Raw genomic sequence first — 15632 nt, 5'->3', positions numbered from 1 at the left:
TAAAGGCTTGCACCTGAGAAATACTGATCCCAACTTCTGCCAGCTCCCAGACTCCCAGTCACAGCCCTTACAGGGGAGACTGGCCCATTCGCAGGATAGTAGAAGGACTTTATTATTATAACATTTCAGGACATATCACTGTCTCACTTGTATCAAAGGGATGCACATCTTGAACCTGATATCCATGGTGTAGAGTCTCAGCTTAATGTACACAGCACTCATGGTAAGTGACCTCTTTAGTCTCAAATGATTTGAACCGACCTGATCAGATGGGATGTATCACGTATGAACTTTGCCGGGAGGAGTTTTTAATACATTATATTTGATTGTTTTAGGTTACCATCTCTCCGTTAGCCATGGCTGTTCTCCTGCTGTCTTTGCCTCAAAGTGTTTCTTCAAAGAAAGTTTTCCACAATGACTCAGGTTTGAACTGTTTTACCCAGAAAGCAAATATAGTCAACATTTTATAGAATTGGAATGGTTAACCATTTTGTGAGTTTTGTTGGATTGTATTTTGAAGCGGCCTGTCTTGTTGTTTAGAGACGGTGTATCTGGGATCCCAGTTTTTAGAGCCGGCTCTTCGTAGAGCGATGGAACTCACTGACGCTGCTTACACCCGAACGAGCGAAAGGTAAATGCATTCTACATAAGAGATTCTGATTCCATAATCATCATTGACCCCCTTTTGATTTCGATCTCCAAGGCAGAAGATATCCCACACATATCTATAATTAAAATACATATATCAAGATCCGAATTATCCCACTAACTCTGCACCTCACTGTGCATCCTCCAGAGTGAAGATGTCTCTGTCTGAAGGGGCTCTACGGCCCAGCGACCTCCTGGCGCAGTTCAAACAGGCCGAGCCCAGCACCAGGGCTCACATCCAGGCTGCAGAGCTCCTGGACAACACAGTAGAGCTGATCAGAGAGATGGTCTACACTCACACCATGGTCATGCCAGACCACAGTGGTATTGAAACAGAATAACCAAATACTAAAATAAACACTATAACAAACTTTGATATGTTCTGGTTCTGGTCTACTTAAAGAGGGGAAGGAAGGATACGGTGATAGGTCAGAATAATCCCATCATCACTTAGTATGACAGAACGTGTGTTTAGGTAAATGCACGGCTGGTACCTTGTTAAGAACAAATAGTATCATTGCTCTTAGTTTCAGATAAGGTGATCGGTCAAGCAGGGTCCTGCTAGCAATGTAGATGTCAAATAAAAGAAAGGCAATCATTGAGCAGAAGCTTTTTGCCAAGGGTCTGTCTTCCAAAAAGTGCCCAACTTTATTGTTGTTCCCGTGTCCCCAAAGAGCTGCTGAGTGACGGGGATGTGGAGGAGCTGCTGCAGGTGACTGGATGCTCCTCTGAGCTGAAGAGCATGCACTGTGACACCGACTGTCTCTCCGAGCGATACAGATCCATCACGGGGGAGTGCAACAATAGGTCAGCGCTCTCAGCCGTGACATGTCATCACATTAACATCTGCCCTCTGAACTCAACTCTTTTAAATCAGGCATCATTTTCGAGGGACAAGTTAATGTAGGGGCCCGGCGGGTCCAGACCCACAGCAGCCCTTACATCGATCTTTCAGAATGTCAGGGTAGGAGCTAGGGTCACTATCACCCTGCTGGGTTGGATCCACAATGTCTGTGGTGTACTTCTAGCATCCTGCAAGATGCTCAAACCATACCTGCTCCTTCATAACATGTGTCTGAATGCACTCTGAGATACTTTGGATAATAAAGCATCAAAAATTTTACTACCTTTGTCTGTCCCTCTGTCTGTTGGATAGACAAAGTTCTTCTTTGCCTTCTAACTTCCTATTCTTGCCCCCTCAGACAGCGTTCTAGTTGGGGTGCTGCAAACATCCCCTACTCCCGCTGGCTGGAGCCAGAGTATGAGGACGCCACCGGCATGCCGAGAGGCTGGGACCCGGACCACTCCTACAACGGCTTCAGCCTGCCTCCGGTAAGACCCTGGCTCATTAAATCTCCCCCAGATGTGACTACGTTCTTTAGTTCAGTTTACATACACTGTAATACACTGGACCTGTTTGCCCGCCTGCATTGTGAGAACAGTCAAACAGGCAAACCCCACCTAACTGAGGTTGAAACAGGCTATTATAGTTAGGGCAGAACATCCACACATCACTTTGCATTTATTTTAGGCTTACAGGATAATCTTGAGGTCGGGTCTGCTTGACTCCCAGTTGAAAGGTAATTGGTTCGAACCCTAATGACCAATAGGTCCACACCTCCTTCAGCCAGATGCCCCCTACCTGCTCATCCATAACAGGCATCTGGATTCACTGTCACTTTGGAGATAGTGTCACTTTTGTCACATAAAGAAGTACTAATAAAGGCAAGGATAGTGTTCCACATTTCAATTGACTGCTCTTCTGTCATGGTGCCAGGTGAGGCTGGTGTCCCAGGAGGTGCTGTACACCCACAACGACAACATCTCCCTGGACTCCACCCTGTCCCACCTGCTGGTGGAGTGGGGCCAGTGGATCGACCACGACCTGGCCCTGACCCCCCAGAGCCCCAGCACCGCCGCCTTCAGGACCGCCGTGGACTGCACCCGCAGCTGCAGCCGCGACACGCCCTGCTTCCCCATCCAGGTGACACGCCCTGCCCCCCCCAGGGGACACGCCCTGCCACCCCCAGGGGCCGCTGGCAGGGAGCTGCTCCTTTGGGCTGGAAGGTTTGTCTCAGACGGTTCATTTGAACAGTATTAAGATGGTCAGAGTGAAGACCTGTTCTGTGTAACTCTGACACTGCGGCCGTAGTAACCCTTTTGATGATTCAATTCAATTATATTTTATTTGTATTGCCCTTGAACACAGCTACCGTCTCAAAGGGCTTAACGTCCTCCACGGACAAAAGAACAAGAAAAAAGTTACTCAACCGTGGGTTGATGGAGGAGTGGGTCGATTCTTTAATAAGTTTCATAAAAAGTGATGTCTGCAGTGGGGATCGAACCTCTAGACCTGGCAGGGTTAATGCTCGCACAGTCTTCACCGAATTCAAAACCAAACATCCCGTTGCATCACCTCTGACCTTACCGAGGCGGTGCTTCCCCTTCATCCTCCTCCTCTTGGCCCTCTCCCAGATCCCGTCCTCGGACCCCCGCACCGGCCTCCAGAGCTGCATGCCCTTCTTCCGCTCGGCACCGAGCTGCGGGCGCGGCCCCCTGGGGAGGGGCCACCGGGAACAGCTCAACGCCATCACCTCGTACGTGGACGCCAGCATGGTGTACGGCAGTTCGCCCGGCGTGGCCTCGGCCCTGCGCGACCGCCTCTCCCCCCGGGGCGCCCTGGCTCTCAACCCGCAGCACTCCGACCACGGCCTGGCCTACATGCCCTTCCTGAGCCGCGGGCCACAGGCTCGCCTGGACCCCTGTGGCCCTCGAAGGGGGGGGAACCTGTCCTCCTCAGGGCCGCAAGATGGGTCCCCACGCCGGGATAACGCCACCTCTTGTTTTCAGGCTGGTAGGACCCAGAAAACACATGTGATACAAATAAAGTCCCAAAACAACTGCAGCCTTGTTAGGTTCATATTCCAGCCGGCGCCCTTGACCCAGGCACTGGGCAAGTAGCCTTATTCTTGGTCCTGCACTGTGGCTGCCCACTGCTCCCACTACTGCTAGTGGTGGTTTAATGCCCCCACTAATGCTAGTGATGGTTTAATGCTCCTAGTGCTGCCAGTGATGGTTGAATGCTCTTAGTGCTACTAGTGATGGTTTAATGCTCCTAGTGCTACTAGTGATGGTTGAATGCAGAGTCCTCAATTTCCTTAAGAAGGAGTCCATAATAGAAAAGCTTTGGTTGCTTTGTATTCTGGTGTTCCTCATGGTCATCACGACCCTCACGTCCCCACAGGAGACTCCAGAGCCAATGAGCATCTGGGGATGATCGCGCTGCACACCATGTTCCTGAGAGAGCACAACCGGTTGGTGGAGGCGTTGTATGGCCTCAACCCACACTGGAGCCCCGACACCCTCTATCAGGAGGCCCGCAAGATCATGGGGGCCGTCCACCAGGTAACGGCTGGCGGGTCCCACAGGAGGCCTGTGGGACCCCTGTACATGTAGACAGCCTGATAGAATACCATACTATATTATCATACCATTATGGGATGTTGCTCTTTAACTTGGATCCTGCAGCCATACAGGAGATGTAGGCTCATCACAAAGTATTGACCTGATGGCCCTGATGACCCTGATGACCCTGATGACCCTAACACTGATGACCCTGACTCTTCCAGGTCCTGACGTGGGACCACTATCTCCCTCGGGTCCTGGGGGAGAGCGCTCTCTCCCGCCTCATGCCCGCCTATGAGGGCTATAACGCTGACGTGGACCCCAGTGTTGCTAATGTATTTGCCGCGGCTGCATTCCGCTTTGCCCACGTCACCATCCAGCCCATGGTGGCTCGGCTGGGGCCGGGGTACAGCCTGGACCCCCAGCACCCGCCGCTGGCTCTGCACCACTCCCTGTTCGCCTCCTGGAGGGTGGTGCAGGAAGGTATGACTACAGCAAGGGGTCACCCTGCACTTCATCACTGAGATGTTCTAGGTGTATTGCTCTTACCCCTAACAATGAATACATAGATCATAAAGGAATTATCAGTGACCCTACAAAGCCCTGTACTCTGATCCAATTGCTGTACCTCCTCCTTCCTCCTCCATTACACTAAACCCCCCCTCTCTCTCTCTCTCTCTCTCTCTCTCTCTCTCTCTCTCTCTCTCTCTCTCTCTCTCTCTCTCTCTCTCTCTCTCTCTCTCTCTCTCTCTCTCTCTCTCTCTCTCTCTCTCTCTCTCCCACTCTCTCTCTCCCTCTCTCTCTCTCTCTCTCTCTCTCTCTCTCTCTCTCTCTCTCTCTCTCTCTCTCTCTCTCTCTCTCTCTCTCTCTCTCCTCCCTCTTCCCCCTCTCTCTCCTCTCTCCCCCCTCTCTCCCTCTCCCCCTTCTCTCTCCTCTCTCTCCTCCCTCTCTCTCTCTTCCCCCCCCCCCCCCCTCTCCTCCCTCTCCCCCCTCTCTCTCCTCTCTCCCCCTCTCTCTCCCTCCCAGGGGGGGTGGACCCAGTGCTGCGGGGTCTCCTGCTGTCCCCGGCTAAGCTGCAGGTTCCAGGGCAGATGATGGTGGAGGAGCTGACGGAGCGGCTGTTCCAGGCCCAGGGCGGGATGCCCCTGGACCTGGGGGCCCTCAACCTGCAGCGGGGGCGAGACCATGGACTGCCTGGTACCCACATGGTGTCTTTCATTCATACTTTTATTCATCTTTGAACCCACGCAGCTCCAGCCGTTGAGATGTTGACTCCCTCGGTGTGATACTGCTATAGTACTACTAAAATAGTACTCTGGTACTTAAGAACAGTACTTAGCATTGTGTAGCGTCTGATCCTAGCTATCTTTGTTGTACACGGGAAAGGGTGAACAGAGCAACTGTAAGTGCTTGGCAGTTGGTGTCTATGAATATCCTAACTGTACCAACAGTTATATATTGTTGTTTCTCTTTCCTCCTACAAATGTACTTATTGTAAGACGCTTTGGATAAAATTGTCTGCTAAATGCCCTAAATGTAAATGTAAGATAACGTTCACTAAGATTGACACTGTCTCAAGTGGCCAGCCCTCTCTCAGTCTCTACTACTAAAGGACTACCAGTCGATCCATGCTCTGGTCTCTCTCTGCCCGCTGGCCTATCAGGATACAGCTCTTGGAGGGAGTTCTGTGGCCTCTCCGTCCCCAACACCACCGCGGACCTCGCCGACGTCCTGGGGAACCGGCCTTTGGCGCACAAGTTCCTGGAGCTCTACGGCACGGCACGCAACATTGACGTCTGGGTGGGGGCCATCTCGGAGCCGGCGCTGCCCGGGGGCCGCGTGGGGCCGCTGCTGGCCTGCCTCCTAGCGAGGCAGTTCAGGGCCCTGAGGGATGGGGACAGGTACAGACTCAAGGCATCACGTGGTTGTACTATCAAAGTGTTTAGTTAGATGTTCTGTACATCAGATGAAGAAAATGAAGAGTTCACTTATGCAATTTTATGATACTTCAGACTTCCTTCCACCTTGCTATCAAAATGTATTTACATTGAGTATATTTAGTATAATGATATATATTCAGTGTAATAAAAATAATACTGTATATACTATGTGAAATGATAACATTAAGTCTGACGCTCTGCGTTTGTCTTCAAGGTTCTGGTGGGAGAGGGAAGGTGTCTTCACCGCAGCGCAGCGTAAGCAGCTGAGAACCGCGTCTCTCTCACGCATCATCTGTGACAACAGTCACATCCAGCGCGTCCCCGCGGACCCCTTCTCCCGCACCGAGAGCGCAGACGCAATGCTGCCCTGCGCCCACCCCCTCATCCCCCAGCTGGACCTCGGCCCCTGGAAAGAACCGGACACGGGTACCAACCAACAAACTTAGAAACCATGATATCATGTTGATGGCAAAGGAGAGGAATGCCAGTTCACCCCTTTGTTCAGGCAATCATTTAGTTGATACTTTTATCCCAAATAACTTCATCTGTTGTTCTACTTTGTTTTTTTGTTACTTTTCATTCAAAAGGCATCTTGCTCAAGGATGCCTGGAGGTATACTAAACATTAGGGCTCGGACCTAGAACTTTCCCCCACTAACTTTTGTTCATTTTGTCATTTTGATTATTGGGTTTATTCTTCGCCTGTGTTGCCTCCCCCTCGAAGACCCCAGGTGTGGTGTCATACCAAGGGTCCAGTACGGCTATTCTCTGCTGTGTGGCTCAGTGGTTCTCTTCCAGTGCCGCACTGGCTTCACGCTCCAGGGCCCTCCCTCTGTCAGGTGTGATCCGGGCAGCCAGCACTGGACACCAGCACCTCCTATCTGCCACGGTATTCAACAACACCCCCGTCAGTCGAGGCCGAGTAGCTTGGCTTAGCCCTACAAGGGATTTTACATGCTTCGGTGCTGCAAGACATACATACAAACCAGACATTATGTAACGGTGCACGAGAAATGTATACAATATATTCAATAAAAAAGATTGAATATGCAATATATAAAATAGATCTATAGTATACTCCCTTAAGTTTCTAAACTATATTGTAGACAAAATCAGCCTTTTATCTTATCTGCAAAAACGTGTCCACAGCGTTTGGCAGATGTGTCCTATTTTACCAAACGTGATAATGTATCTAAATCTAAATGTATGTATGTATGTTGTTTTAGAAGTTATTCAATGCAGAACATAATGTCTCTGCCTCAGGAATCTGTCTGTCTGTCCGTCTGTCTGTCTGTCTGTCTGTCTGTCTGTCTGTCTGTCTGTCTGTCTGTCTGTCTGTCTGTCGGTCTGTCTGTCTGTCTGTCTGTCTGTCTGTCTGTCTGTCTGTCTGTCTGTCGGTCGGTCGGTCGGTCGGTCGTGCCGCCCGTCCGTCTGCACGTCCGTCCGTCCGTCTGTCTGTCTGTCTGAATGCACGTCTTTCGGTCTGATATCTACATGTGTGTGAGATCCATATCTCTATAATATATATCTTAGTGGTCCTGTTTGTTCCAGACCCGAACCCATCCGTAGGGTCAGTTCTGGGGGCCGTTGTGGCTGTCCTGGCAGGCGTCCTCATCCTGGCCCTGCTGCTGGTTTGGTACAGAAGGTGGGCGGACTCTCAACCACTACTCACTAGACTACTGTCTAACTGCTTTCTATTGCTAAGACAACACATAGATCCTTATGTTGGAAGCAAAGATAATTGAATTCAAAGCATTCTTATTGTTTTTGTGAACACAATGCTTGCTGACATGTATCTGAATAAATTATTGCTTTGATATATTATTGTTTTGTCCTTTTATGTTTCAGATATTTCCCAAATAAACAAGAACTGGTGAATGAAGGATGCTGTAAGCAGAACAGCTAATCCACGCTCTGCTGTCATTATAAAATACAGGACTGTAATTAGCTTTGGATTTGATGTTCTTATTTGCTCATAGCTATAGGCTTTAACTTCCAAGTTGGTTTGAGGTCAATTCAATCAAGCCAATGTGAAACACACCTCAACCCGTTCATGTGCATCAGTAAGCTTGGCTGTGTTTGATTTGTTGACAACCGTTTTTCAAAGCAATCATCACGGGGTGTGACATCACGTTCCTCTGGTGACATGACATGTCCCTTTCACCGGCTGAATACTTTGATACTATTGGCTTTGACAACTGGCGAGGAGTCCATGCAGAAATTCCATATATTATATAACCTATGAGTCAGAAGTGTTAGAAGACCATTGTGTTATTTGCCCTATCCAAAAACCAGTTAGGCCACCATGTGTGGGTGAGGTTAGGTAAGAAACCTTACAATCAAGGTAGCTGGGAGTTCCTGGTGATGTTTTTAGTTTTCGCCATGAGAACTGAGGTCATGGTTAGAAGGGCTCTTCTCCGATTGGATATTTGATTTGGCATTGAAAAAGGATAGGTTAGTAGTGGTTTGGGTTATGTGAGTGGCAGTGAGAAAGGATGGGTTAGAGAGGCAACAGCACATAAACACAGCTTTACAGACGTACAACAAGGCAGCAACAGGGACCTGCAGGGTTAACATACAGCTACTCAGACATACAACAAGCACAAGCGAAGAACAGGATTACATAAACAAGGCAGAATAGAAAGAATAACAATTGTGAAAAACATAAAAAAATAACATTTAAAAAAACATATTAGCCGTAATGGGCGTACAGATGAGGCAGGAGACTGAGAGCAAGGTTAGATGGAGGGGAAGCAGTTACAGGAATCTGTTAGAAGGTGTGAGATGGTGTCTTTGAAGGCCGGGATGGAAATAAATTTGACCAGTTTGAGGTGTTTTTGTAGTGCATTCCAGTCAACGGCAGCAGCTGACTGGAATGTTGCTAGACCGAGTATGGATCTGGTTTCAGGGGTTGTTAGCAGGATGAGGAGAGAGGACCGGGTGTAATATGTGATAGGTAGACGATGCAGCAGGCGGGACAGGTAGGGGGGTGTCCGTTGAAGGGGGGTCTTGTCGATGAGAGTGAGCCAGTGAATATCACGACGAGTGTGAAGCGATGGCCAATTTACCAGAGAGTAAAGACAGCAGTGGTGGGTGTTGAGGGGGGCAGTTGTGGCAAAACGGATAGCAGAGTGATAGAGTGTGTCCAGTTTGGCGAGAGTGCCCTTGCATGCGGTTCTATAGATAGATCACCGAAATCAAGTGTTGGGAGAATAGTCCTTTTGATAAGTTGAAGTGAAGGCGGTGTAGGAAACCGAGTTTGGCCCGCACCTTAGACTGTAACCGGGAGATGTGATGTGAAAAGCATAGTGTAGTGTCTAACCAGATGCCCAAGTATTTGTAGATGGAGACTTGCTCCAGGCTTGCCCCCTCACAGGTGGAGATGTTTAATGGAGACGGAGAGGGAACACCCTTCCGATAAAACCCCATGACTTTTGTCCTAGATTTGTTGAATGGCAGTTTCAGTTGTGAGAGGGCATGTTGTACCTGGAGAAAGCTATCCTGGTGCGTGGATTGGACAGAGGAGGGCGATGGATCACAGGCGTATAGGATTGTTGTGTCATCTGCATAAAGGTGAATGAGGGAATTGCCAGCAGCTAGGTGGATGTTATTGATGTAGATGGAGAACAGAGACGAGTTGAAAACCCCCTGCGTCGAATGAAGACGCACAAGGACCCCCTTTGCGTCAGCAATTAAAGCCAAAAGACCCTGAAAAAACGTTGATTTTTGACGAACTCGGAGTGAGACTGGGTGGGGGGATGGCCTGCTCAGTTCTCAGGGCAGAAACTGACGCCCGAGGTAGTCTGGTCCCGCATCTCTTACTGCAGTTACTAGATTAACTTCTTTAATATATACTTACAAATAAAGTATCTTCCCGTTCTCAAAAAATGGCAAAGTATTAAGAGTCTAGTTGTCATAGTTGTCTTTATTGGGTACACACAATTGAAAACATGTAAATCTACTCAGAACTTACTGAGATAACGCATTTGAAAATCTTGCATAATAAGAATTATTGCACTTCAGTTTTACCTTGAAAAAAACCTTCTATACCAGAATTAATAACAGACGCAGAAATAATTTATTGTGACTGATTCTGATGGCTGTTGACTGTGCTCATGAACAAACTGTGCTATATGGCTTGTATCGCTTCTGAGAGTATTCAACTATCATTGCAAATGGTTGTGCGTTATGCATTATGAAAAATACTAACGTAACACATGAATACTACAAATAAATGTTTTGTCATTTCTGAGCATAAAATGCAGTCCTTCATCTGAAATATTTAATTACATGAGTTAATGAGTATTAAAGTGTTTCTTACAAAAAGCATGCAAGTAAAATCTGTTTATTATTATTTCGCATTCACAGCGGTCTGATCTCTGACAGACAAAATGGTCATTTGTTGACCATTGAAGATACTCCTAATTCAGTGATGCTTCAACAGACCATAACAATTAGTGGTACTACAGAGGGAAACTTTTAAGTGAAAGACATCCGAAAGAATCTTTGCAGAGCAAAACGGTCGCACTACCATATCTGTGTCATGTTCTCAAATATTTAACATATTCATACTTCTATTGGGTGTCTTAAAACCCTGCTGCTGGTTCCAATTCCTCATGCCAGAAGTGACCCAAAACCATTCTCTGCTCCCTCGTGAGGTGAGCCAAATGCAGAGCAATAACCTTCACACTACCATAATTAATCATCTACTGCGAGGAAGCTAGACTTCAGTATCAGCATGTCCTCTGTGAGCTAGTCTATGGCCCGGCTGCATGCTGGTGGAGACCTGCCCGCTCCAGTCCTCTAGCCCTGGTCTGTGAAGAAGAAACCTAACTTGGCCACGGTCATCTCTCTGCGCAGACGCATCAGCTCCCGGAACATCTGTTCAGCTGCACAGCAGAGCAGGACCACAGAAGAGAAGAACCAGAGACAAGTGGAATTAGCATAGCTTTGTATTAGCATGACTCGTCAAGATTAAGATAAGATAAGACGTGCTTTATGAGTGCCAGACGGGAGACGTGGCATGAGTAAAAGGGACGTTGTAATAATTGGACACATTTAAAATGAGATTATGCAAAAAATATGGCTACAAATGTGAAAGAAGATTCAAACTGATACATTATTATTATTATTATTATTATTATTATTATTATTATTATTATTATTATTATTATGAGAAGAGAGTCATATGTTTTTTTTGGCAGGGTAAAGTAGAACTTTTATGGTTTCTTTAGTTATTCATTCATTTCAGACTCACCCTCGTGCCTCACGAGGCCCTGCTGTATATAACGGATATAGGTGAAGAAATTGCAGACAGCCGTGATCTGAGGGGGGGAGAAACATGGACAGGGTCACGTAAGGCTCAGCCTCCCTCAGCAGCATCGTGCTCAGAGTATTAGAGAAGAGCAGACAAGGAGGTACCCGCGCACGACTGGAAGGAGAGATGTAATAGTAGCTCTCCTTGTCCCCCAGTTTGATCCGATGGCGGCAGAGCTGGGACGTCCCGCTCAAGGCACACGTTCTGGGGGAAAGAAGCATGCTGGGGTTAACTACCCCTGGGACCAGAGCTATACACTCAATACTGCTGGTCTGTAAACAGCAGGCAAACAATGGACACGGGGCAACAGCTGTCATGTGACAGAAACGATTAGTCATAGGTTTGCTTTTATGAATGTAGAGTCCAGCTCAGCGGAGTAGGGAGGCCATCTCGGGGAGAAGCGGCGAGAGGGGTCAGGAAACAGAGGATGCAATGTTAAGGGAGTGAGAGGAAGTGGTTAGAGGTAACGTTTTTGTGTTAGGCAAACTCAAGCAAATCAAGATATTCAACCGATTCATCAGGGCAGAGTTAGAACGTTTACAAGGTTGTATTTTATACTCTTTTTGAAAAATAGGCAGTGTGCCCATTTACCATGCGCATTTCTGTTAGGGGATAGATCAGGTGATGATTGTTGGGTGAAAGGACTTACGTCTCTATCGTTGCCCTAAAGCCACTGGAGAAAGTAAAAAAGATGGGTTGTTTGGTGTTTTAATTAATACCAGTGGTTGTGACAAGTCCTCCAAATGTGAGTCCAAATGTGAGTGGAGATTTGTGGTGACCGAGAGGCAGAGGATGGAGGAACAACAGAGGAATACTAGCTGGTCTACTGCAGGTGGGGACAAACTCACTTATGCCCTCCGCATTCTGTGGCCGTGGCTTTGACCGTCGGTACGGCAGACATGGCGACGGGTTCAATGCTCAGAGAGTTGCTCTCCACCGCACTCTGCACGGACTGGGAGAGCTGACGAGAGAAGAACACATACAGAGTCACTTATTACCCTGAAAGAAAATAGAGTGGAGGAGAGAAGCATCTGGAGTGAAAGGGGAACTACACATCTAAAAGTAGAAAGAGTTTCCTCTGACGATCTGACGATCCTTGCCTCAGATCTGGTGAAGGAGAGACAGGGCCCGATGTCCTCCCTGTAGATGCGGCTGAGGAAGGCCGAGGCCCGGTCCACTCCAGGCTGCTCTCTCCACGCCAAGAACTCTGTGTACAGGATGGAGTCCGTCTGGAAGCAGAAGGCATGTGCGGTGGTCAGCTACTGGGTGCATTACTCATGAAACTCTGAGGGTCTCAAGGGTGATATAGGGGATATAATGCAACTAGTACAGAGGTGTGCAGACAACTATTGCATGCTCCAGTGGTTCATCCTGCAAGACTAGTAGGCAGGCAGGGAGCTGGTGTGAGGGACACCGTTACCTGGCGAGAGCTAGGGGCCCCAAGTCCCTACCCCCGGTTCCGGTAGGGCTCGTAGGTCCCCCTTGCCCGTTGACCGGGAGCCAGACCCAGAGAGAGTAGGGCAGGACCGAAAGGCTGGAAGGAGCGAGAGAAGGCAGACAGGGGCAGAGAGAGAGAGGTGAAACAAGAGAGAAAGAGAAGGAAACTGTGTGGTAAAGCAGAAAGGAGAAAAGCAACCTTGTCACACGACAGGAAGTACATGAGGCTGGAAGCAGAACTGAAGACTCGGAATAGGGAAGTGCTGATGTAGCGAAAGCAGCAGAATCGCGGAGGGAGGGGGGGAAACCCTGCAACACACACCCCCGATTCCTCGTTCCAAGAATAGAAAACTATTTTTTTCATTTTTGAGAAGACCAAATGGTCTTTTATGCAAAGTAAGTTATAATAGATTCATATACGACGACCCCAGTTAAGGCACCTTGTTCAAGGATGCATGAAGTCTGCGGGTTTGAACCCAGAGCCGTGCAGCTTCGGTCTAACACCCAAACCACAAGGGGACCTGGACTGCCCTCCCGCTCCGTAGCTGTACCTCTCGCTCCTCTTTAGCGGCTGGCGTCCCGGAAACGGAGGGGGACGCGGCGCTCTCCGGGCCCAGCTGCAGGATGCCGCTGGCGCTCTTGTTGCGCGAGTGGCCCCGGCCCTGCTTGTGACCAGCCTTGGGGGACAGCAGCTGGGGATGGAGCTGGCGGTTGGGTGTGGAGGGCGTGGAGGTCAGGACCAATGTTTTCAGCGCAGTCACTTCGGCCAGGAGAACGTCGATCTAGGGGTCGGAGACAACGTACGCTGTTTGGGAGGGATACGTGATCCTGACTGTCTGACGATACCGTGAGGGCTTAGAGCATAGATCCTGAGCAGGGTTAGGGTTAGTGGGAATCGACCCCCTAACACGGCCTGAAGTAAAGCCATGCCCAATCAATTGAGCTAAACAGGACCAGAGAGATGTCGTTAAACATATACACGAAAGATTGACAGAGGAACATCATCTCTTGTTTTACCAGGTTTATATCATAGAGGTTTGCTTCAGCGATTCAAAACCGTGAGAGGAACTCCTGGAGACCAGAGGGTCAGGGAGAGTAGCTCCACAAGAGGGGAGCTAAGAAGACTTGACGATGAGACCGTTGTCACCTTGCCCTGGGCTTCCCGGAGCTGTTTCTCTGCCGCCGCTTGCTTGACGTTGGCCTCGCGCACCATCTTATGGGCTTCCTGTAGTGGAGCAGACACCTCTCCGTGTTTAGCTTTGACTCTTTAAGGAGAGCACATGTTGGACATTCAGGCAACAAATTTGCGCAGGTCCATTTTTGCACCCCCCTGGTGAATACAACTTATGAACCACCATGCACAGCGGTCCCTCTTAATGTGCACCCTAAGGCGGCGGCGAGGGCTCACCTCAAACAGACTGGCGGTCAGCTCCTCCAGCTCCTCTTCCAGCTGGATCCGGACCTGCGCCAGACGCTCACACTCCTTGTCCTTCAGCTTTAGCTCCTAAGAAAGGATTGGGGAAAGACTCAGCATTTATCTTCGTCGGAACATCTTGCTTTATGGCATACGTGTGTGTGTGTGTGTGTGTGTGTGTGTGTGTGTGTGTGTGTGTGTGTGTGTGTGTGTGTGTGTGTGTGTGTGTGTGTGTGTGTGTGTGTGTGTGTGTGTGTGTGTACCTTCTTGGCAGCATCCAGCTGTTCCCTGAGGATCTCCGAACCCTTCTCTCGGATTTCCTTCTCCATGATCTCCAAGGAGGATTTACGGGAGAGCACTCGCTTATGGTCCGTGCCAGACATCTGTCTACAGCCAGATGAAACCCACTCAGCCCAGTCCGCCTTACTGCTGCTCAGCCCTGGGTCCAAACCAACCAATCTGGATCAAAACAGTCATAGACCTAATCAGAATAATTCAACATCAACGTATAATCAATACAGTTTCACAAGTGCATTGATAATGTCTTGAAGTTGAAATACTGCTAGAGTTTTAAGACAGGTTGTAAATAAAGGAGACCATAATTGGGTTTTGGGAGTTGATACACAATGGTGATTATAGTAAATCAAGGTATATACACTGAAGGTTTACTATGGTTTGCTATATCGGCTACTGACGGTAACGAATGAAAAGGCTCTTCAGTACTATAGCCAAATGATGACTGTCAACAGGCTCTTTTGCCAATCAATTGTTTATCCTTTCAAAACCATTCCCTATTGACCATGTAAGGTATGCCTTGGACTTTATTTTATTAAAGACTACCGTAACGTTAACAAATCCATCAATGTTTTGTAAAAGATGATGTATGGACCAAACACAAACAGTCTAGTTTGATGAATAACTTTCCATGCATAATGACCAGTGCCTCCGCCATGCCCTTACCCTGATGTTCAGGAAAAAACGGAGTCCACTGTCCCTCTTATAAACAATACAGCAGAGGGTCCAAGGAGATTTCTTTCCGATTACATTTGTGTTGACATAACTTTACTTTGCCATACCGATCCTGTTCCGCTTGGACGACGCGCTGAGTTGAATCAGAGCTGCTCCACATTCAGGAATGCGGACGCTGCTGACGCAAACAAAAAGTGGGAACACAAATGATTCCCGAAAGCATTGAGGTCGATGGACCGCTTCTGTTTGTAAACCATACCTTAGCATTGACAGTGCGCTAGGCTCCCATGACTATTCCTGAGGATTATAATAATGACATTATGTCCTCCAGCAGCTCTGGCGGGTCATATTGTCATGTGACCGCGTCTCCTCCCAACGCCCAGCATTCCCGACCAGGAACCGGAGTCACGCCTGGTCACACTGGAGGAGGTGGTGAACCAGGAGGCCTGGCCCTGGGCCATAGGTTCACACTACTCGGTTAAGGCCTGCAGAAATTGTTGTTG

The 15632-nt window shown here is 48.5% G+C and overlaps 2 protein-coding genes across 4 annotated transcripts in view; one reads left to right on the top strand and one right to left on the bottom strand.

The window, feature by feature from the left end:
• Positions 1–184: 184 nt before the first annotated feature.
• On the top strand, positions 185–7898 carry epx (eosinophil peroxidase). The gene is made up of 15 exons (XM_056599716.1): positions 185–189; positions 521–631; positions 797–972; positions 1323–1455; positions 1851–1980; positions 2426–2632; positions 3124–3502; positions 3893–4053; positions 4278–4536; positions 5080–5250; positions 5717–5954; positions 6208–6419; positions 6717–6881; positions 7544–7637; positions 7841–7898. The coding sequence occupies exons 1-15, from the start codon at positions 185–187 to the stop codon at positions 7896–7898; spliced, it is 2499 nt and encodes an 832-aa protein (XP_056455691.1).
• Positions 7899–9877: 1979 nt separating this feature from the next.
• rab3il1 (RAB3A interacting protein (rabin3)-like 1) overlaps positions 9878–15632 on the bottom strand; it is a 5885-nt gene continuing 130 nt past the window's right edge. The window contains exons 1-12 of one of the 3 annotated variants that reach the window (XM_056599294.1): positions 15389–15632; positions 15121–15304; positions 14424–14619; positions 14155–14250; positions 13894–13971; positions 13298–13528; positions 12410–12538; positions 12158–12270; positions 11959–11982; positions 11414–11513; positions 11250–11316; positions 9878–10881 (exon numbers count right to left, since the gene is read on the bottom strand). The exon at positions 15389–15632 is cut by the window's right edge and continues 130 nt beyond it. In XM_056599294.1, coding sequence (XP_056455269.1) covers positions 10796–10881; positions 11250–11316; positions 11414–11513; positions 11959–11982; positions 12158–12270; positions 12410–12538; positions 13298–13528; positions 13894–13971; positions 14155–14250; positions 14424–14543 — 1044 coding nt within the window. In that variant the 5' untranslated portion in view covers positions 14544–14619; positions 15121–15304; positions 15389–15632 and the 3' untranslated portion in view covers positions 9878–10795. Of the gene's footprint in view, positions 10882–11249; positions 11317–11413; positions 11514–11958; positions 11983–12157; positions 12271–12409; positions 12539–13297; positions 13529–13893; positions 13972–14154; positions 14251–14423; positions 14620–15120 lie in introns of all 3 variants that reach the window. The other 2 variants (XM_056599293.1, XM_056599295.1) reach the window with 2 other exon arrangements.

This window comes from Gadus chalcogrammus, chromosome 9 (genome assembly GCF_026213295.1).
Source record: "Gadus chalcogrammus isolate NIFS_2021 chromosome 9, NIFS_Gcha_1.0, whole genome shotgun sequence".
NCBI lineage: Eukaryota > Metazoa > Chordata > Actinopteri > Gadiformes > Gadidae > Gadus > Gadus chalcogrammus.
The sequence above is the reverse complement of the archived record's forward strand: the minus strand, read 5'-3'. Positions and strand labels throughout refer to the sequence as shown.

Bases quoted from the DNA above. Each gene is read 5' to 3' on its own strand.
- epx (XM_056599716.1), top strand. The intron at 1,981-2,425 runs GTAAGACCCTGG...TCATGGTGCCAG, and splicing joins ACGGCTTCAGCCTGCCTCCG to GTGAGGCTGGTGTCCCAGGA. The intron at 4,054-4,277 runs GTAACGGCTGGC...TGACTCTTCCAG, and splicing joins TCATGGGGGCCGTCCACCAG to GTCCTGACGTGGGACCACTA.